This window comes from Gouania willdenowi, chromosome 4 (assembly GCF_900634775.1).
Source record: "Gouania willdenowi chromosome 4, fGouWil2.1, whole genome shotgun sequence".
Lineage (NCBI taxonomy): Eukaryota > Metazoa > Chordata > Actinopteri > Blenniiformes > Gobiesocidae > Gouania > Gouania willdenowi.
This window is the reverse complement of record NC_041047.1, coordinates 37,323,874-37,346,564: the sequence shown is the minus strand read 5'-3', so window position 1 is coordinate 37,346,564 and position 22,691 is coordinate 37,323,874. Positions and strand designations below refer to the sequence as shown.

The following is a 22,691-nucleotide window of genomic DNA, read 5'->3' as shown; positions in this document are numbered from 1 at the left end:
CTGCCCACCCCTATAATGATAATAAATATACATATATATCTGAATCCTGATCGGGAGATTCCAATCGAGTCTGAAATCACGTGATCAGGCCCGATTTCCGATCACTTGATTGGATCAGGACATCCTTATTAGCACAACATTTTAGATCATTCTTGCTGGTCACGCTATAAAATGGATGCCATGTGCTCTGGCTCTGTATGGTTTTCTCAGCAAGGACTATCCAAAGACTTGCTGAAGAATATTCTTCACACAAGTTTATTTTTCTAAGGGTGTCCCAATACAACTACTTCACTTCCGATACAATAGATTGACAGATATTGCACCCTCGCATACTGGCCTATTCCGATATTGATACGATATCAGCACAGATCGTAGTATAGAATGTTACTCAAACAGAGATCAGTAATTAGTGATGCACCGAAATTCCGGCCACCAAAAAAAACTTTCCTCACCGAAAAAAGATGACTGAAACAGGATGTTGTGATGACGTGAGAGAACATATTTAATTTGACTCTCTTTCAGCAGTCAGTTATGGCTCTGTACAACATTATTTAATCTATGAGTGGGACAAGTTTGACATTTTTTTTTTTTTTTTATTTTATATTGTGCATTGTTGGAATGTCAGTGCTAAACAAATATTTTCATATTTTCAAAATATTTATTCTTTGAAGCATTAATATATATTTATACACTTGCAATGTTTCAATTTTAGTGAGTTTAGTACACATTCAGAGCCATAAACGCTATAGGACTAGTAATTTGCATAATAATTTATTTTGGTGTTTTGGTTTTCGGCCTTGGTTTTCTCATTTTCGGTCAAGAATTTTCATTTTGGTGCATCTCTAATAGTCAGCAACAGTTTGCGGATGACAACCGTCATTGGGCTCATCTATAATGGGGATGACAGACAGACCAATGCTCTAAAGACAGTGGAGATGATAGTAGACTTCAGAAAGAACCCAGCCCGTCTCACCCCCATCACTCTGGGAGACTCTGCAGTGAGCTCTGTGGAGGTGGAATCCTTCTACTTCCTGGGGACCATCATTTCCCAGGACCTTAAGTCTGATCAAAAAAGCTCAACACAGGATACTTCTGAAGAAGTTCAGTCTGCCAACAAAGATGATAGTGAACTTCTACAGCTCCATCATCATCTGGTGCTGCAGCTTCGGCCAAGGACAAGGTCAGACTGCAGTGTATCATCTGCTCTGCAGAGAAGGTCATTGGCTGCCATCTAACTTCACTCCAGGACTCTAAGGCATACAGGGTAGTTAGTGGCCAACCCCGCCCACCCTGGACACAAACTGTTCCAAACTCTTCCCTCTGGCAAGAGGTTTCCAGTCCATCAGGACCAGAACCTCACAACTCTAAAACAGTTTCTTCCCCACTGCCACGGGCCTCGTTAACTGGTCTTCCCTACTGATTCTGAACAGTAGCTATGAGAATAACTCACCCATTTTGCAGATGTGCTGAGCAGAGTCTGGAATGGTGACGTGCTGACGTATCGATCATTTCCTGTTTACGCTCTACCGCTGCTTGCAGCGCTCTACTCCTGTGTTCTGCTAACTCTAATCAAACTTGTTGTCATTGATATTTTAGCCTTGAAAACACTTGTTTTAATTTTTTACCGTAGAGTTAAACGTACGAAGGTTAAGTAAAAAGCAATCTCGCCTCTTATAGGCAGTGTAATCTCCTTTAAACTTCCTTTTGTCCTTAGCTTAGCTTAGCTTAAATTTAGCACCTATGGCTTCTCTCTCCTCCCCTCCGCTCTCCTGCCCGGTGTGTCAGATGTTTAGTTACTCCTCGTCCTCCTTTAGGGACAATGGTAGTTGCATAAAGTGTAGCGTACTGTTAGATATGGAGGCGAGGATCAACAATCTGGAGAAGCGGTTCCGCACCCCTGATACCAAAACCGAAGCTAGCAAGCAGGACCTAGCCGGTGCGGACCATGCTAGCTCTAGCTTAGCCTCCCCCCCGGCCAGCAATGAGTGGGTTACTGTCCGTGGTAGGCATAGTCGAAGGTCAAAAAGCCGCTCGGGACACCACCATGTTCACGTCTCAAACAGGTTCTCCCCCCTCCGTGAGGACAGCACACTCACCGGGGAACAAACTCTGATAATTGGCGACTCCATAGTGAGAAACGTGAAGCTAGCGAAGTCAGCGGGCATCGTGAGGTGCATCCCAGGGGCCAGAGCGGATGACATAGAATCAAATCTAAAGTTGCTGGCAAAGAGTAATCGTAAGTTTGATAGGATAGTCCTCCATGTCGGCACTAATGACTCCCGACGTCGTCAGTCGGAAGCAACCAAAGTGAACATTGAATCAGTTTGTGCTTATGCTAAAACAATGTCGGACTCCGTAATTTTCTCTGGTCCCTTACCAAATCTGACCAGTGATGACATGTATAGCCGCATGTCATCATTTAACCGCTGGCTATCGAGGTGGTGTCCAGAAAACGAGGTGGGCTTCATTGATACTTGGAGATCCTTCTGGGGAAAACCGAACCTGATAGGGAGAGATGGAATCCATCCTACTTTGGAGGGAGCATCTCTACTATCAGAAAACATGGCACAGTCACTGTTATGACATCTCATGAATGAGACCATGTTACAGAGGGGGAGTCCTCCACGCCCCTCTGCGCTTGCCTTAGGACAGTTTCCCTCCCATTGCTATTATGATAACTGTGTTCATCGCCATGGCAACTGTTGTGATGGTGGAGAATATTATTTTATGGAGACGGTGTCTGTCCCTCGACCCATATTTCACAATGATTTTAACATAAAATCAAATAAAAGAGCTATCAATTATAAAAATCTGAAAAAAATTTAAATCTCAAATCTAGAAACACCAAAACATAAAACCATTAGATGTGCTCTATTAAATATTAGATCACTGAGATCCAAATCTCTACTAGTAAATGACCTTATCTCAGAACATAACTTTGATTTATTCTGTTTAACTGAAACATGGCTGTATCAAGATGAATATGTTAGTTTAAATGAAGCCACTCCTCCCAGTCATTTAAATACTCATATGCCACGAGACATAGGCCGTGGAGGTGGTGTAGCAGCTATTTATCATTCCTCTCTCCCAATTTATCCTAAACCAAAGGCCAACTACACTTCCTTTGAAAGCCTGGTTCTAAATTTATCTCATACCAAATCAAAAACCTGCCAGCCAGTCTTATTTGCGATAATTTACCGTCCTCCAGGCCATTATTCTGAATTTCTATCAGAATTCTCTGAGTTTATATCAAACTTAGTCCTCAGTTCTGATAAAATACTGATAGTAGGAGATTTTAATATCCATGTGGACAAAGATAGTGATAGCCTGAGCTCAGCCTTTATGTCCCTAATAGACTCAGTTGGCTTTTTTCAAACTATTAATGAAGCTACTCATCGTTTAAATCATACTCTTGATCTTGTTCTAACATATGGCCTTGATATTAATGAACTAAAAGTCTACCCCGAAAATCCTCTGCTATCAGATCACTTTTTAATATCTTTTAACATTATCCTAGAGGATCTCACACTGTGCAATAAAATAGTTACGAGTAGAAATCTGTCCAATAGTGCTGTGGCTAAATTTAAAGAGGCCATTCCTGCTGCCTTAAACTCAGTGCACCATCCAATAAATAACTATGATATTAATTATAACCCCTCTCAACTGGATCTGCTTGTCGATAGCTCTGCTAGTCTACTAAAATCCACCTTGGACTCAATTGCCCCATTGAGGGAAAAAACTATTAAACGTCAGAGGAAAGCTCCGTGGTTTAGCTCTGAAACTCACACACTCAAAGAAACAACCCGTAAATTAGAGAGAATGTGGCGCTCCAATAAAACAGAGGAGTCACGAATACTCTGGCAAGAAAGCCATAGTAAATACATGACAGCCTTACGACATAGTCGATCTACATACTATTCCTCACTAATTGAACAAAATAAAAATAATCCGAGGTACCTTTTCAGCACTGTAGCCAGGCTAACACAAAGTCAGAGCTCTATTGAGCCCATGATTCCTCTAGCCCTCAGCTGTGAGGACTTTATGACATTTTTTAACAATAAAATTCATAAGATTAGAGATAAAATTAGCCACTCCCTGCCTTCACCTGGGCCTGCTGTACCATTAAATGTAAATAGGCCTAACCTAAACTGTTTCACACATATAGGACTTCAGGAACTTAACTCTATTATCTCATCCTCCAAACCATCGACCTGCCTTTCAGATCCGATCCCAACTAAGCTGTTTAAAGAAGTTATTCCCCTAGTCTGCCCATCTTTGTTGGAGACAATAAATATATCCCTATCAATAGGCTACGTGCCACAGTCCTTTAAAGTAGCTGTAATCAAACCCCTTCTCAAAAAACCTACTCTTGATTCCAGCACTTTAGCAAACTACAGGTCTATATCTAATCTTCCTTTTATTTCAAAGATTCTTGAGAAAGTTGTGGCGGCTCAGCTCTGTGAATTTCTTCAAAACAACAGCCTGTTCGAGGACTTCCAGTCAGGTTTTAGAGCTCAACACAGCACAGAGACTGCTTTAGTTAAAGTAACTAATGATCTACTCTGGGCTTCAGATGAAGGACGACTCTTAGTGCTGGTTTTATTAGATCTTAGTGCAGCTTTTGACACTATAGATCACTATATTCTACTAGAGAGATTAGAGAAATTACTTGGAATCACAGGGACTGCCCTAAACCTAAATGTACCAGTTTGTACACGTGAATAATAGGTCTTCTGTGTACACTAAAGTAAGCTACGGGGTTCCTCAGGGCTCTGTGCTAGGTCCAATCCTCTTCAGAATCAGAATCAGAAATGTTTTATTTGCCATGTACAGTTTTGAGGACAGTACAAGGAATTTGACTTGGTGGTTGGTGCACAAAACAAGCAACAAAAAGAAATAAAAGAAATAAAAACAGAACAACAAAGCACAACCCAGCAACAATAATAATAATAATAATGATAAATATAAAGGATGAGGGATAAATAAAGGATAGATAGAGAATAAAGGATAAATAGGATAAATATAAATATAAATATATATATACAGTGCAGCAGGTATCAAGCTGGTGGAGGTGGTGATCGGGTGGGGGGGGGGGGGGGGGGGGGGTTCAGTGGGTGACTTGGGGTGTGTTCATGTGGATGGTGGCAGAGGGAAAGAAGCTGTTTTTGTGTCTGGAGGTTCTGGTCCTGATGGACCGAAACCTCCTACCAGAAGGGAGAGATTGAAACAGTTTATGACCGGGGTGGGAGGGGTCGGCCACAATCTTTCCTGCACGCCTCAAAATCCTGGAGGCGTACAGGTCCTGGAGGGAGGGCAGATTGCAGCCGATGACCTTCTCTGCAGAGTGGATGATACGCTGCAGTCTGGCCTTGTCCTTGGCCGTAGCTGCAGCGTACCAGATGGTGATGAAGGAGCAGAGGATGGACTGGATGATGGAGCTGTAGAAGTTCACCATCATCTTTGTTGGCAGACTGAACTTCTTCAGCTGCCGCAAAAAGTACATCCTCTGCTGAGCTTTTTTGATAAGGGAGCTGATGTTCAGCTCCCACTTGAGGTCCTGAGTGATGATGGTCCCCAGGAAGCAGAAGTACTCTACAGAGCTCACTGTAGAGTCTCCCAGGGTGAGGGGGGTGAGGGGGGCTGGGTTCTTCCTGAAGTCTGCTATCATCTCCACTGTCTTTAAAGCATTGAGCTCCAGGTTGTTCTGGCTGCACCAGGACACCAGCCGGTCTGTCTCCCACCTGTAGTCGGACTCGTCTCCATCAGCGATGAGACCGATGATGGTCGTGTCGTCTGCAAACTTCAGGAGTTTGACCGACTGGTGAGAGGAGGTGCAGCTGTTGGTGTACAGGGAGAAGAGCAGAGGAGAAAGAACACAGCCCTGAGGAGATCCAGTGCTGATGGTCCGGGGAGCAGAGATGGTTTTTCCCAGCTTCACGTGCTGCTTCCTGTCAGACAGGAAGTCTGTGATCCACCTGCAGGTGGAGTCTGGCACGTTCAGCTGGGAAAGCTTGTCCTGAAGGAGAGCTGGGATTATTGTATTAAAAGCAGAGCTGAAGTCCACAAACAGGATCCTGGCGTAGGAGCCTGGGGAGTCCAGGTGCTGGAGGATGAAGTGGAGAGCCAGGTTTACAGCATCGTCTACTGACCTGTTGGATCTATAGGCAAACTGCAGGGGGTCCAGGTGGGGGTCGGTGATGTCCTTGATGTGGGAGAGCATGAGGCGTTCAAAGGACTTCATGACCACAGATGTCAGAGCGATGGGTCTGTAGTCATTAAGTCCTGTGATCCTCAGCTTTTTAGGGACAGGAACGATGGTGGAGGCCTTAAAACAGGCTGGTACGGTGCATGTCTCCAGTGAGGTGTTAAAAATGTCTGTGAACACTGGAGACAGCTGATCAGCACAGTGCTTCAAGGTAGAGGGAGAGACAGAGTCCGGTCCACAAGCCTTACGGGGGTTTTGTCTCCTGAAAAGTCTATTCACATCTCTCTCTTTGATGGAGAAAGGTGTCTCTGTAGGAGGGGGGGAGGAGGGGGGGAAGATAGGGGAGAGAGCCTCTGTAGGCAGCTGGGGTGAAACTGTAGCTTTGATGTGGGGGGTGAAGGTGTTGGAGTGAGGCTGGTCAGAGGTGTGAGGGGGGTTGGAGTCAGGTCTGTCCCATTGTCTGTCAAATCTACAATAGAACTCATTCAGACTGTTGGCCAGGCAGAGGTCGTTAGCAGCAGCAGGGGCTCTGGGCTTGTAGTTTGTAATTTGCCTGAGCCCTCTCCAGACAGAAGCCGAGTCATTTGCAGAGAACTGATATTGTAGCTTCTCTGAGTACAAACGTTTGGCTTTTCTCACCTCCTTTTCAAACGTGTACTTCGACTCTCTGTACCTGGCTCTGTCTCCACTCCTGAAAGCGACCTCTTTGTCTGTCCTCAGCCCTCTGAGCTTAGCTGTGAACCAGGGTTTGTCATTGTTATAACTCACCCTGGTCTTTGATGGAATACAGCTGTCCTCACAGAAGCTGATGTAGGACGTCACAGCGTCTGTAAACTCATCCAGAGAACTGTTCGCAGACCTGAAAACATCCCAGTCAGTCCAGTCCAAACACTCCTGGAGTTTCTCCACTGCTTCACTGGTCCATTGTTTAGATTCCTTCACCACAGGTTTACAGAGCTTCAGCCTCTGTCTGTATGAAGGAATCAGATGGACCATCAAATGGTCCGATTGGCCCAGTGCAGCACGGGAAACGGCGTGATAAGCACTGCTTAGTGTGGTGTAACAGTGATCCAGTGTCTTCTCCTCTCTGGTCGGACATTTAATTAATTGTCTATATTTGGGGAGCTGGTGTGAGAGGTCCCCTTTATTAAAGTCACCAAGCACAATGATAAAAGAGTCCGGGTAGGTCCGCTCCATGCACTGTATCTATATGCTCCCCCTTGGTAATGTTATGAGAAAATACTCTGTTAACTTTCACTGCTATGCTGATGATACCCAACTGTATGTATCAATGAAGCCAGGTGAGACAAATCAGCTATCTAAACTTGAGGTCTGTCTAAAGGACATTAGGGCCTGGATGGACCAAAATGTTCTTCTTCTCAACTCAGACAAGACTGAGGTCATTGTACTGGGCCCACGACACCTTAGAGAAACCTATGCTAGCCTAACTGTCCTAGATGGCATTACTCTGGCACGAAGCACAACTGTTAGAAACCTTGGAGTTCTATTTGATCAGGATTTATCCTTCAACTCTCACATAAAACAAACTTACAGAACTGCCTTCTTTCATCTCCGTAACATTGCTAAAATCAGATCTATCCTGTCTCAGGGCGACGCCGAAAAACTAGTCCATGCTTTTGTTACCTCTAGACTGGATTATTGTAATTCTCTTTTAGCAGGCTGCCCGAGCAAGTCGCTTAAGACACTTCAGCTGGTTCAAAATGCTGCAGCACGTGTACTGACTAAAACTAGGAGAAGAGATCACATTACTCCTGTATTAGCCTCTCTGCATTGGCTTCCCATAAAATATAGAATAGAATTCAAGATTCTTCTTCTCACTTATAAAGCCCTAAATGGACAGGCACCAGTCTATCTCAAGGAGCTTGTAGTGCCATACAATCCCCCCAGAACACTACGCTCTCAAAATGCTGGACTACTCGTTGTTCCATTTGTCTCTAAAAGTAGTATAGGAGGAAGAGCTTTCAGTTATCAGGCCCCACTTCTCTGGAACCATCTACCAACCACGGTTCGGGGGGCAGACACCCTCTCTACCTTTAAGGTTAGGCTCAAAACATTCCTCTTTGGTAAAGCTTTTAGGGGGGGGTCTGGCATGCTCGGTTGGAGAGGGCATTAAGAGAGAGGTCATTTAGGCTAGAGAGGGACCGGAGAGGGTCCCATTCCTCTCTCAAACACTCCCTCTATGTCTGCTTCTTCCCTTGTGTGTTTGCTCCTGTACTCCTTCTGGCTTTTGTCTTGCAGGTCCGTGGGATCCTTAGTGTGGAGTTACAGAGTCTCAGCGGCTCTGTCTCCACCCTCTCCTCTGCACACACCCAACACAGCATAACGTGGATGGCTGTTCATCATAGGAATGGGACCCACACAAGGTTCCTGCTGCTTAACAGAAGGTTTTCCTTGCCGCCATGATGAATTCATGTTGGGTGTGGGATACATATGTATGTGTATATAGGTATATATGCATATGTGTGTATCCATAAAATGAAGAGTCCGTCCTTAAGACTGCTCTACTGTAAAGTGCCTTGAAATACCATTGGTTATGATTTGGCGCTATACAAATAAAGATTGATTGATTGATTGATTGAATGGACTGCTAACATCAGAGATTTTAAATGCAAGCCAATATCACCTGATACTCGTTTTTTTGCCATATCAGAAAGATATCCAATAATACATATCGGATCAGGACACTCCTATAATAACTTTGAACAAAATACACCCCAATTATGATAGCCTCAGATGAATTAACCTTCCTCAAAACCATCCATCCTAAAGCACTGTCTTCTTAAATTTGTCTTCACGAACATGCTCCAATACAAACCACTATGTGATTTTTCAAAGCCAATCCAAAGACAAAAAGACACAATGAAACCCAAACATTTAGAAATGTTTTATTTGCTATTTGAATCAACCTGTTTTTAGGTACTCACGGTTCCAACACTTTTGAAATGAGAAAATTTCATACTTTTCCAGACCCTAATTTCCAGGCGTCTCGGAACAGAAAATCAAAAAAATTGTGACATTTGAGTTATAGATTTGTATCATGTAAAAAGATGATGCAATTATTTGTTGTCATCTAATAATTAGAGCAAGATAATAGAGCTCATACAAATAAAGTGTTTTTCCCTCTGCATCTGACTCACAATGACCACGTCCCCCATGTTGGAGATGTCAAACGTTTTCACACAAAGTCTGCTTTAAGCTTCCTTTATTTTTGGATTCGTGATATCCACGCATTATGAGTTCGCTCACAAACAGTGTGTTGATACAGCAGTGAAACTTGAAGACTTCTCCAGATCTGGAAAATCCTAAAATCAAATTCCATACTTTTCTATACATGCTGTATTTAAGCAGTTACTAGTATGTTTCTGAAATGTATTACATTTAATATAGGGTGTTAAATGAGGAAAAATGAAATCTTCATTATAACAACCCCAGTAATACACAGCATCTACATCCTCATTATTTTTGATAACAAGTTACATTAAAAGGTTTAATATGATTAAAAACACAATTTAAGATCTCCGTCTTTAAGGACATTTCATAACATACAGTGTATGTAGAAATCCAGTAGACTCAGTCTAATCTAGCTGTTACATGAACACTCATTGACTTTTCAACAAGAAGGTTTTACATTTTCAGCCCAAAAAGAAGACCCAGCGTGATACGCAGACATCAGTGACGTGAGGCAGGAGAAGGGAGGTGGCTAAATTAGGCCAAACCGTAAATATTTCACGAAGCCTCATCCATTATTTACGAACAGCTTTACCTTGCAAAGGCCGTATCAAATGTCTTTCCAGTCTGCTCAGTAGGTGCTCAGTTAAATCCAATGAGTAGCACTCTGAACAGCATTCCTCAACACGAGGGATGCACCGAAATAAAAATTATTGCCAAAACTGAAAATGAGATAACCAAGGCCAAAAAACTGAATAAATTATTATGCCAATTATAAGTACCATTACATTAATGGCTATCGCGATAAAACGCATGCCAACGGACAATTCTGATGAAAAGCTAGGGCACATCATAAGTGATGTTACCTGAGGTCTTTGGGTGTTTCTAGTCTTTTCAACATCAGAAACCCTCGCTCTGGTGACCCGGCTGAGGTTGATTACACAGCCATCAAGAGACTTTCTCTGCTGCCTCTGTTGTAGTGGATGGCCCTCCTCTTCTTATCCCCTGTGATGCCAAACAAAGCCTCTGTACCCAATCTCTACTGGTAAGCGCCTTGCCTTCCAGCCATTCTTATGCAAGTCACTGACCAGGCTGTCATACTTTACCTTCTCCTCCTCCGTGTGCTATTCCCACGGCATACGCTCCACCAACATGATAACATGCCTTAGTGTATTTGGTTTTTGACACCAGGGGGGTATTTCATCAAAGTCTTCTGAAGCGAGCCAGCCCTACAGTTAAGACCTGGTTTACCCAAGCCAGGTTTTTTTTTTTTAGACCAAAAGGACGTGACGTCATCTGTTACTGAGCAGTGAGAATAAAGTTAAAAAGTTTCTGTGGTTTGAACATTCTATAAGTAGTAAAGGGTTAAAGATTAGTGATCGACCAATTTATCGGCTGGCCGCTTTAATCGGACAATTTTTGCGTGTTTTACGTGTATCCGCATCGGCTGATGCGCACTGCTGCGTTTGCCGATCCACTTTATATAAAGAGCGACTGCCACAAGCTGCTCTGTGTTGCTGCAGACAGAGTGCAAAGTGCAGAGCCCCTCCCCCCACTAGCAGAGCGTGAAGCAAGCAAGCTCTTCAACCCCAATGGCAGGTTTTAAACTTTCAAAGCATCTTTTAACTGTTTAACTTAGCTATTTCATGGGTCCGTGTTGTGACGCAATTCTAGTTAACAGCAGCTGCTGGAGGTTTGGCGTGTGTGTGTGTGTGTGTGTGTGTGTGTGTGTGTGTTTCTTTCCCTCTCTCTGCTTCTCACTCAGCACTAGGCTGAGAAGTTTTTAACTTTGAGAAGCAGTTTACTACTTGTTTGAATATTTATTCTTGTTAATGTTGATGCAATTTAGAACAGAAACTAGAATAGTTTGTTGCTTTATGCACATCTGACATCACGTTAATTTCCTCTGTCAGTTTATGTTCTGGGGTTGCGTTGGAATGGATTATTATTTATGGTTTCTTTAATACTACAATTATATATCTTTATACTCAATAATCCTGTTAAAAGTTTAAAGTCAGGCCAACTTTTGTCAAAGCTTGTGTAATCACAATATTCTATTTCGGCCATGTTGTTTTGGTGATAAAAGTCTAGACAAAGAGGCCGTATTTTCAGTGCATCGCTACTTGACGCTAAACGTGATAAAATGTAGCATCTATCCATATCAGGTTTCCACGGCCTATCAAACCCATTCTTCCTTTGTTTCACTTTCGGTTATTTCTACACTCCAGGCCGGATTATTTATCAAAGCATTCAAAATAATCAGGCTAAATTTAGCTGAGATTATTTCTCCTAAAGCACAATGGAGTGGGTATGATATTAAGACCTGCAGTTATTCAGTGGTTGTCAGCAGGGTTTAGAATACCTGCTTTGCTCACATCTATTATAGTAATGGTTTTTACAAAGTTTAGATCTGATAAAGTAATAATTCTAAAGCTCCTATTTGATTAAAAAATGTTTTATTAGTCTAATAAAATAAAGAAAATAAAATGGAAAAACTTGTTATTGCATATACAGTAATAAAAGTGTGTGAAGGTGTAAGAAACATAAAACCTGAACTGACTACCAAGGGAGCACTGTTTACACATTTATTAACAGCCATAAATAAGTAGAGTGAAATGATCTGCATGAGAGACAAAGAGTAAAATGGAATTAATTATTTCTCTAATCTCTAATCCTGGTGAAGAAACTTTTCGATCTTGAAACCCAAACAAAATGTTTGAGACTCACCAGGTTCCAAACATAATTAAAGCTGCAAGCAGCGATGAACGGGCCCTCACAACCACACGCATGTCAGGAAGTGGAGCACGTTGAGGTGTGTTGCATGTCGGGGTGTGGCAGAAATGTTAAAGTGTTGAGACGTAGCTGACCATTTTCAAAAATTATGTCACAAACTTTCCTGCAATGTTTTGTGCAAATATAATGCCTATGATTTCCTTTTACCAATAGGTGGCGCTATGACTATGAATGACGGTTGGGTTAAACCATAACTCATTCTTTTGCCACACAAATGAAAGCTGCTATAAGTAATTAGCATCTATTAGGTCTACAAACTCTTAATAACGTCCACAAGTGTAGCACATCATCCAAGTGAACAGGCTGCTAAGAGGAATATTTACATCTATAAAGATTCAACTTTATTGTCAAGATTTTTTTATAACACAACCAAATAAACATGTATGTTTAAAACTGTCTGTCTGTGATGATGTCATCACTGTAGAAAATGATGATGTCAGAATTTTGCAGTCATGATGTCATAAGTCCCAGCTGGGAGCAAATACAATTTTCAAGGGGGCGCCATTGATCATTTTGCCATTCACATGTCCAATTCCCCCAAAATATCAAATTTTTCACTTGGCTTAATATGCTTTAAAATTTTCACAAGTTTTTGAATGTGTTTAGGCCCTCAAAGAAAAATAATAATAAAAAGAAGTGCATTACAATAGGGTCCTTGTGCTCAGGCCGTAATTATCTGACCTCAATTACTGTTAAATTACAATTATGTTATACTTGTAATTGATTATCAATTACAATTATAACTGAGCCCAACCCTGCTTACAACCTAAAATGCAATGGCACTAATAAGGTCCTACGCACCGTTGTGCTTGGGCCCTAATTATCACAACATTTAGAATTTAGAAGTGAAACATATTACGGCCCTACAAAGGATACAGTTTGTGTTGGGACCCTTAGTTTGAGAAACACTGGCCAAATTATTGTCTTTTTTTTTTTACCCGAGATTTAAACAGTCCCTCTCGTTGCTATGAAGAAGACAAGAAAGTATTGATGTTTTAACAAAATAAAAGCACTTACTGGTTGTGTTTCCAGACATCTGAATGATGCATTTGCTTTCCTTTCCTATTTCCCTTGAATTGAAGGGGCGGACGCGAACCGCCACCTTCACTGAAGCTCCTGCCATGGCGTTGCCTTCCTGGCACCTCTTGGTGCCTTCTTTAGTGCTCAGGCCTGTAGAACCTGTGCGAAAAGAAGGATCCAATCAATCAAGAATCTATACATGGGTTGCAAAAATCACAGATTAATTTAAAATATAAGGCATAATACAAATCGCCTCCATTGTTTAAAAACTAAATAACACAAATTACAATAAACCAAATCCTCAACAGCCTCTCTGCTAAGTTTAAACTCAGTACAACTTCCTCACATGGTCTCACAGCCAATCATCAAAGTCCCATGGTCAATGCTAAGTATATGCTGTTTTTTGGGGCAGGTTTCATTGTAACAGTAATTATTATCATTACTAGTAATTGGAAAACTATTTAAATCCCACAGGTTTCCTGCACTCAATTAAAAATCATGGACAAAAAAACCCTGTAAGATGGCACCATTGTCTGGTACCAGGGAAGTACAATATGTTTGGCTTTGAAAGCTTAGTTATCTACTGTAATCTTAAGAAAATTTTTAGTGTTTATTTGGCTTGGCTCCAGTTTGGGGAATTTAATACAAGATATCCTGCATCAAATCGATTCAACACAAGGGCCTCAGTAAATGGTAACTCTCGTGTTCTTAACTCATTGAGTGCCATTCACGTCTATAGACGTGAATGGCACTCCACTGTCTATAGACTCCACTGTCTATATCCATTGTCTATAGACAATTCACGTCTATAGACGTCTATAGACGTGAATTGTGTTTTTCAGCTGGGGTTGCGAGGAGACAGTGTGCCGAAGCTCTCTGGGGAATATCTAACTTGTACCATGATGTAGTGACCAACGGGTGGCAGCAGCGCACCTTTGGATGAGAGATCACCCGTTATGTGCATGGCTCAGAGGGAGAGGAAAGGAGTTTAAAAGACAGAAAATGGCACTTCAGAGTTTATGCTGAAGTTCCCAGCAGCTCCCAGCAGTGCACACTGGACCAGAGCATGTGTGGAACTAAGTGGACTATTGAGAGTGTCGCGATGGTGAGATAAAACGATCAAAAGAACGGGGTAAGAAGTTGTGCGTGTGCAGACTGACGGAGGGGAGAGACTTGGAGGACGGCCAAAATACAGTAAGAAATCCATTCAACTCTGACATAGATTACAAAATAATAATAATTTTGCCATCAAAAGCCCGGTCTCAATGTTGTTTTTGTAGTTTTATAAAAGGAAACCAATGTTGAGGTGTCACTAAGCAAAAAAAATTGATTCAAAGTCACTAATAGGTTTTTTCAGAAAAAGCCGTTTTTCTCAGCTTTTCGTCACAAACTGGCGATTTGTGTGAAACTTGCCTTTATTCAACTGCGGATTACGGAAGAACAAAACAAGCTAGAAAAAAAAAAAAAATTCTGATGAAAGTGGAGTCTAATCTTTCAGAATCTGGTTTCAGATTGTCATAGTACAAAATATTCTGTGGATAAACGAGCATTTATTGCAATGCATCTGGAACTTGTGCATGAATAAATGTCACATTGTCCATGTTAAATAAATAAACAGGCTTATATAGTTAAGGGATCAGAACTGCCAGACAACCACTTCTGTTGTTTAAAGGTTAAATGGCCACAACAAAAAGCAGCCAAAACAATGCCAAAAAACTGAATTATAAACAAAGAGTCCTCAATGGGGTTTCCCGATACAACTTTTTCACTTCTCATACAATGCCGATATTGCACATTGAGTAATGCCCGATGCGATACCAGCACGGATCATATACGGTCCATACTTTAAAAACTTATTTTGTAGTGTTGGAAAAGGTTTGATCAAGTGACATTACAGAGTACAATAGTTAGCAACAGTAGAGATGAGAAAAACTGATCCATTCATTAGAAGTAGGGATGCACCGAAATGAAAATTTGAGGCCGAAGCCGAAAAAAATATAAAAGCTTGGCAGAATACCGACTATCGAATGCGGTTGTTAAGTTTTTCACTATTTTTTTTTAAATAGTTCATAAATAGTCTAGAATAATGTTTTAGACATGTTTTTTTCAAGAAAGTAAATGTTTATTGAATATTATGACATTTTTAATGGTTGTGGAATTGGAAGGTTTCCAACTTTTATGCGGTGACGGACGAAGGAAAAAAATAAACGGAAAGGAGAGAGTCTGGCTGTGTTTGTGTGTGGAAAGGAGGAGCTGCTTCTGCTCGTTCTATAGCAACGCGCATACATTTTTCTTGCTCAAAATCACTGCACATTGTTTGATTGCGTCATACGCTACTATTCGTCCTTGCATTTGTCTCACAAAACCGAAGGCCGAATGTGGCTTTTTTATGCAATATTTGGCCGAATATAGTCGGTGGCAGAATATTCCGTGCATCCCTAATTAGAAGTGCTGGAGCGAAGTCTGGAATGGACTGCTTGTATCGGAGCGCTGATATTGAAGATTTTAGATGTAGGCCGATATAGACTGATACTCTTTTTTTTGCTGATATTGGAAAGAAACCAATGTGCAAGCTGAATGTTGGTAGCATTACTGCATGGAAAAGCGAGAAATACACTCTGCCCCGTCTTCACTGAATGTTTGAGTGCACCTTGGATTCTAGAGTTTCCGGGAAAAAAGGAGCTTGACATGACATATGCAATTTGCAAACTCTGCAAAATGAAAATCAGCTACTTCAGGGACACTTAAAACATGCGAGCCCACATCTTTCCACATCACCCGGGGCTAAAACAGCTGCCACTACCAACTCACAACACACACTCCATCACTTTACTAACCTTTCAACGGGCTAGACAAATAACTACATCTATCGCTTGTTTCATTTCAAAAGATCTGCACCACTATAACGTACTACCTTGTAGTCTCATAAAGTTGAGATGTACTTATTATTTATATTTGAATCTGCAAATAAACACCATGGGTACTTAAATGTCAGATTTTATTTTCATATTTAACTTAAAATGTTCTCAAATGTTTACTTTTGAATCTAATAAGTGGGTATTCTTGTTTACTTATTTGAACAGAAATTGAACAGTTAAATGTTTATTTTTTGGTATCAATGAAATGAGATCTAATTTTATTGTTTTCTTTTGTTGAAAGAAAGAGTTTTTATTTTTTGATTTCACTGTAATGTTAAACTTTGGAGCCACAGAAACCTGAAAGGAAGAAAGTGACAAAGAAATGTTGTATTTTACAAGGTGAGCACAATAAATGTCAACTCTTTGTATTTACAATTTTAGAATTACTTGATTGGAGCTGGGAAAGCAGAATTTTCTTCAACATAATCAGTTTTAAATGGCAACCTTTGTTGCTAAGAGTATTGAATATGAATCAAGAATCAGTTTAAATCGAATTGTCACCCAAAGAACTAGAATCCAATCGAATCATGAGTTGTTGGAAGATTCACATCCCTATTATCCGGTACCAATATCGGATCAGGAGACCCCCACAATAACTTTGTTTCAGTTTTCTTCTACATACAAAAGAATCCATTGTGGAGACATTCAATAGACAGTTTATTCTAACATATGTCTCTTTAAACCCTAGAGATGGATGTGATGGTTGTGTCTGGCATTGAACACACAGACCTAATAAAGTGATCTATAAATAAATCTATAAACTTCAACCCATAGAAAAAGAACATTTCCCTTCGTCATTGACGTTTTATGGACACCAGTGAGTCGGCTCGACCATGAACAGATCATGCATGGTCAGCGACCCAGAGGAGACGCCTACAGCAGCCAGCAGGAACAATAGAAGTGCAGAAACAGCAGCAGCTTAATGTTGAGCTTTTCCACTCACTGACAACGACACTAAAACCTCCCATAAATCAGCCCCTGCCTTCAGTCAGTGCTGAGGGTTTACAAACTGCTCTTCACATTGTCTCTCTCACCAAATAGAAGTAACAATAGGAGTTTATCAAAGTCCTTTTATCATCTGCACACACACACAAATTATCAGTGTATTATAAGGCTGGGTGCATTATCTCAATATGTGCAGAGGTGGCAAAAGTTCTAGTCTTCAGTACTCAAGTAAAAGTATAGATACTTGAATAAACAAGTTGGGATGAACTACAGCCAGGTCCGCGGAACGTCGCTTAGCACGTACCACGTTCCCGAGAATTCAGTCAAATGACTCAGTTCCACAGAGTGAAAAAAGATCTCCGAGAGGCTCTAGACATCCGCTCATTGAATATCCATGTCAAATTACAGCTCGATTCAACAAACATTAACGGCCCATGTGGCATATACAGAGTAATGGGCCCCATTCATATATTGGTATGTGTCAATGATTCGGTACCACCAACTGTCGCAATATTCAAAAATTGATAAAATCAAAAATCGGGCTCAGAGCATCAATGCGTACACATCTATAGATTATACCAACAAAATTTCAGCCTGATCCGCTTACAAATAACAGAGGCGTAGTGATTTTAACTAGTGTACACAACAACAAAAACAAGTAGAACCACAACAACAAAGTAAGTGGCGTTATTAGTCCGGTAGCCCGGCCTAAAAATTACGCTGGTAAAAGCAAAAGTATTAATGGGAAAATATAGAGATAATTCATATATTTTGGAGAGAAAAAAACAACTTTTTCACCATCTTGAAAAACAAGTGTTTTTTTTTTGTCCTCTGGTATTTCAGTTTTTTGGTTTTAGAAACAAAAATGTAAAATCAACTGATTTTTAAACGTTTATTTGTTCTTGATCTCGATAAAGAAATATGCGTTTAATTTAAATCTTAGTTTTTCAATTTGATAACAAATACAAAATAACCAAAAGTTTTTTGTTTTTCAATTTCCTTTTCGGAACTGAAAATTCAATGACCAAAACATACACTGACCGACGTATGAGAAAATCGCAATATTTCGCCGCTCCAACTGTGCGGACACAATCTTGTGCTTTCAGTTTGTTTTATTTATAGGGGTGTGCATTGCCATGAATTCGACGACATGATGTGATACACTATTTGCACATCAAGATACGATATATCTCGACACTAAGCAATACGATATACATTGCGATATATATATATATATATATATATGATACTGTATTAAATAAGCATTGACTTCCGATTTCCCATGATCGTGGAAAACGGACGGAAGAAACGCAATTCACATTTTGGAACTAGAAATGGGCAATCTGACCTGGGTTTTTTTTTGTACCCCACTCTTTTTCTCTTTATTTAAAATTAGGCCCCAACAACATGACATGGAAATGCCTCACATGCATTTTTGGGACATCACACATTTACATGCTATTTTTCAACAAAAAAAACGGTGACTGAATGTCAGACAAACAGACAATTTACGTACAATTCCGCCCAAAATCTTGCGCTACGTGTTACAGTTCGATTAGTGATCATGTTAACATGCGACTGGAAATGAACGCAGAGCTTCGTCTGAAGTGTGTTTTTAATGTGTTGGTTCAGATAATTATGACACCCTTTTTTGGGCTGTTTTTCCTTCAAAATACAATATTAAATATCCATCATCATATTTCCAAAGGACTGTTTAGCAGGGCGCCAGACATTGGGCGGGACTATTCAATTTTTGAAAAGAAGGAGGAGTCCAGACCCAACTCCCCAGCAATTTACATCAATTAATAATTTAACACATATTATGACAAGCCAATTTTAAAGATCTTAATAATTAACCGACAATAATACATTACAAACATTTAAAACATATATACAAAATTGGGCGAGGCGATATGGACCAAAATGTATAACTCAATGATATAAAACTTGATATTTTTGACTCAATAAAGCCTTATTAACAAACAGCTGCACAATATGTGCTACTTTTGGCTTTTTCTCCTATAAGGGACAGCACGTGTGAGTGAGTTCTGTAGTGTGGCTTGTTAAGATTAAGGTCTGGGTTAGGACGCACTCCGTAATCCACCTAACAGAGCTTTTCAGGCTGTTCTGAAGGCAGAAACTCCTAAAAACTAATATTTGTAAAGAAAATAAGCTATGAAATAAATATATATTGTTATAAGAGATATTGTAATGGTGTCGATGTATCTTGAATCTCAATATATTACCCAGGCCTAATAGGAAATAAACAGCACTATGTGTATGCCATTGCCTGGTGAATCACATGAAAGAAGGTAAAGGGCATAAATCAGCACTTATTGACCATAAAAAGATCTCCATAAGGTACTCATTAATTTAGTGACGCACAAAATGGTATAAAAAAATGTTCAGATCAGTTGCTGTGATGTCACAGTGTGATATCAAAGGAAGCGGATCAATATTTCCCATCAGGAGCGTCCATTTGTGACTCAGATGTCCGTCATCCTGATTGAATCCTGTGAATGTGAATGTGCTGTGTCACCCTGCTACTGCTTCCCGACAGAAGCCTTCATCAGTGCTTCCTCCTCCTCTTCCTCATAGGTGTGAGCTTACACCAGGGTTCTTCGAGCATAATTCCATTAAGTCCACACCCGCAGGAAGAAAAAAAGCATTGATTAATGACCAGAGCAGAGTCCCCAGTCACTGAGTTCTGTTGAATAAATGCCACGTACACTATGGTCATTACGTGTAAGAAATGGAAACTGTATCTACTTTGATTAGAAGAAGTGACTGAAAATGATAATCCACTTCCAACCCAATTAAAGGAAGAGAAACACATCCATGTAGTAAATCAGTTAAGGATGTGGCTCAACAGGGCGGACACCATTATTGCACTGAGATACTGACACCATTCATTCATTGTTTTTTAATAATTATTTGGGTAAAATCATGTTAATTCTATTATATTAATTATTCTTTTAATGTTTATCTCTCACAGCTAATTAGGAAGAGCTGTTTTTAGGCTTTAAACAATGACAAAAAAGGTCCAATAATTTATTTTGTGGTTAATTTTTCACAAGTTTGACATTTGTTTATATTTAATTATGAATATCAAATAAAGTCAATGTTTATTTTTTCTAAATCAAATTTTACTTTATTTGATCGATACAATACACATTTTTAATAGTTTGCAGTTTAAAATGTCTTTTCATATAATATATATATATATAAAATATATATATATTTTTCTAAACCATTTCATGTTAAATTGTTCTTCTGTTTATTTCTATAGGTTTCTAAAGAATAATTTTACCTGAATTATATTAATAAATCTTGATGACAAATCTTTGTACTTATTTGAGCTAAACAATACATATATTATACCCTTTGTATAATATTAGATTAGCGTTTTTATCATTTCCTTTAACAGTTTCCACTGATTTCTCACAGTTATATTATGTTTTTATCTTCTTTTTTGTAACCAATAATCACTGTGATATTTGTAAATGCCAATGCTATTATTTCTTCTTGCGTCATGTTGGATGTTGTGAAATGAAATCCAATGTTTTGAGTTGATTTTTCATTCTTTATTTCTCCCACTGTCACTGCATTAAAACCAGTAGATTTGATGGAAGCCTTAGGCCGAGGTGACATTAATGTCATCCCGTCTGTGAGTGTCTGTGGCCGGTCAATGGCCGCACCCTCAGCCCTTCTTATCCCTGGAGGTTTGACACTGACTCAATAACATCACACCGTCATTAAAGCTGCCGCACAATGGAGGACAACAAACACGCTACACTAGACTAAACTACACTACACTACAGTACAGTACAGTACAAACTCAACCATACCTCAGTGTGGTCCGGACCGGGCGTCCGTGTGTCGCCTCTCCGTGTCCGAGCCTCCTCCTCCTCCTCCGGCTACCAGCCGCTCCTCCGACCCATGGACGCCGCGGGAAGCCGAGGGAGTTGAAGCACGGGGCGAACGCCTCCGCTCGGTCACCCCTAAGAGCAAAGCCCGGAGATTAAACTAGTGAGGGGGGATAATGTCCGTGTAAGTCTGCCTGAAGGTGAAGGAGAGGCGGTCAAAATGGCTCTGCTGTCTCCTCCTTGTGCTCGGTGAGGATGCTGGAGCTCCAGTGAGCGGTGGCGGTGACATCACCACCGAGGGAGGAACCGACGAGCAGCAGCTTACTGCGGTGTACCTTTAAAATCAAGTGGCTTAAAAAAGGTTTGGAACTCCCTGAGTCGCTGTGGTACTTTATACCTCACAATATGTTTAAGCAATTAGGTGCATTAGAATTTCTAATGGGGTGCAATTATAATGTCTTTAAATTGCCAGTTAAATTATCACACTTTTACCAGGATACTATACACCTTTTCGCGTTGACTTCATCATCCGGGACATTTGCCTTAGCAACGCCCTCTGCCATCTTACTAGGGGTTAACATTTGCCTGACAACCGCGATTTACACTATTTACCGCGGACAACACAAATGTTTTACTCAATGTTGTACGAATAGTTCATCAGATATGATATGAAGGTAAGTTACATCTGGTTGGTTTGGAATCATGTCCATACCAAGCACCTCAAGGTATTAACAGCCCTGGCGTCTACACGATGGAGAAGATGAGGACTTACAAAAGCTTGGATGCATATATTTTCTTTAAGGTAGGCTTATGTATGTATTTTTGTGTCTATATAGGCCTGTGTCATTATGATAATTGGCTTGTTACGCGATGTGGCTATGCTAGGCTAGCGCCGCTAATAATATGTTAATAATAATACAGCCTAAATTAAAACATAAATGGGTATTTGAAGCACATTTGTTTATTTAATATACTTACAGTTCATATACAATTCAACGCATTGCATATTTACTGTTAATTTCACGTTGCTTGTCTTCAAGTTAGACATACTAGCAATAAGCATTTCAGTCTTTATTGAAAAAAATTACAATTTAAATGTAGGCTAATTCATAATCAATGTCCTAAAATCAGTCAGGTAGAAATTAGATCCCCAAAATACACAAACTACCATTAACGAAATGTCTACTGCAAACATACGACCACTTTGATTTTGGGCTCCACGAAGTTCTATCTACGTTTGTTTGCCTCAGTGCTTGGATCCATAATTTCAGTTTCTGTCCTTTTTCTGTCGGTATTCTGTAAAAGGCTTATCTTTTCCTTCAGCCAGGCATGCTTATGACAGCCAAATACTACGCAGGATTTGGGCTTTATATGATAAAAATCAGCCAAACTGAAAAATCTTCACCATCATATCCGGGGTAAATAGCGGTTGTCAGGCAAATGATTATCACTCCTAAAATGGCAGCGCGCGTTGCTAAGTCAAGTGCTGACATCACGCTAAAAGGTGTATAGAGGGTTTTCACGGCGCGTCATCAACCCGGAAGTCGCCATTTTGGAGATAAAACAGCAGGTCTACAAACAGCACGCAGACAAGAAAATCCCAAATTTCGAGACGAAATGGTGCACAACTGCCATGTTTTTGGCTGTACCAATCGGTCAAACAGTGAGACACATTTGGAATTTTATAGATTGCCAAAACTCATCACAAATCCGGGAGAACAATCTCACAAGTTATCAGAGGAAAGGAGGCGCTTG

The 22,691-nt window shown here is 40.3% G+C and overlaps 1 protein-coding gene across 10 annotated transcripts in view; it reads right to left on the bottom strand.

Moving 5' to 3' along the window:
• The window catches only part of kif1aa (kinesin family member 1Aa), a 110,779-nt gene extending 89,495 nt beyond the window's left edge, over positions 1-21,284 (bottom strand). For 6 of the 10 annotated variants that reach the window (XM_028444756.1, XM_028444751.1, XM_028444752.1 and 3 more), the window contains exons 1-2: positions 20,919-21,284; positions 13,205-13,366 (exon numbers count right to left, since the gene is read on the bottom strand). In XM_028444756.1, the coding sequence (XP_028300557.1) occupies positions 13,205-13,310 (106 nt within the window). In that variant the 5' untranslated portion in view covers positions 13,311-13,366; positions 20,919-21,284. The remainder of the gene's footprint in view (positions 1-13,204; positions 13,367-20,918) is intronic. The other 4 variants (XM_028444758.1, XM_028444761.1, XM_028444759.1 and 1 more) reach the window with 1 other exon arrangement.
• Positions 21,285-22,691: the final 1,407 nt, after the last annotated feature.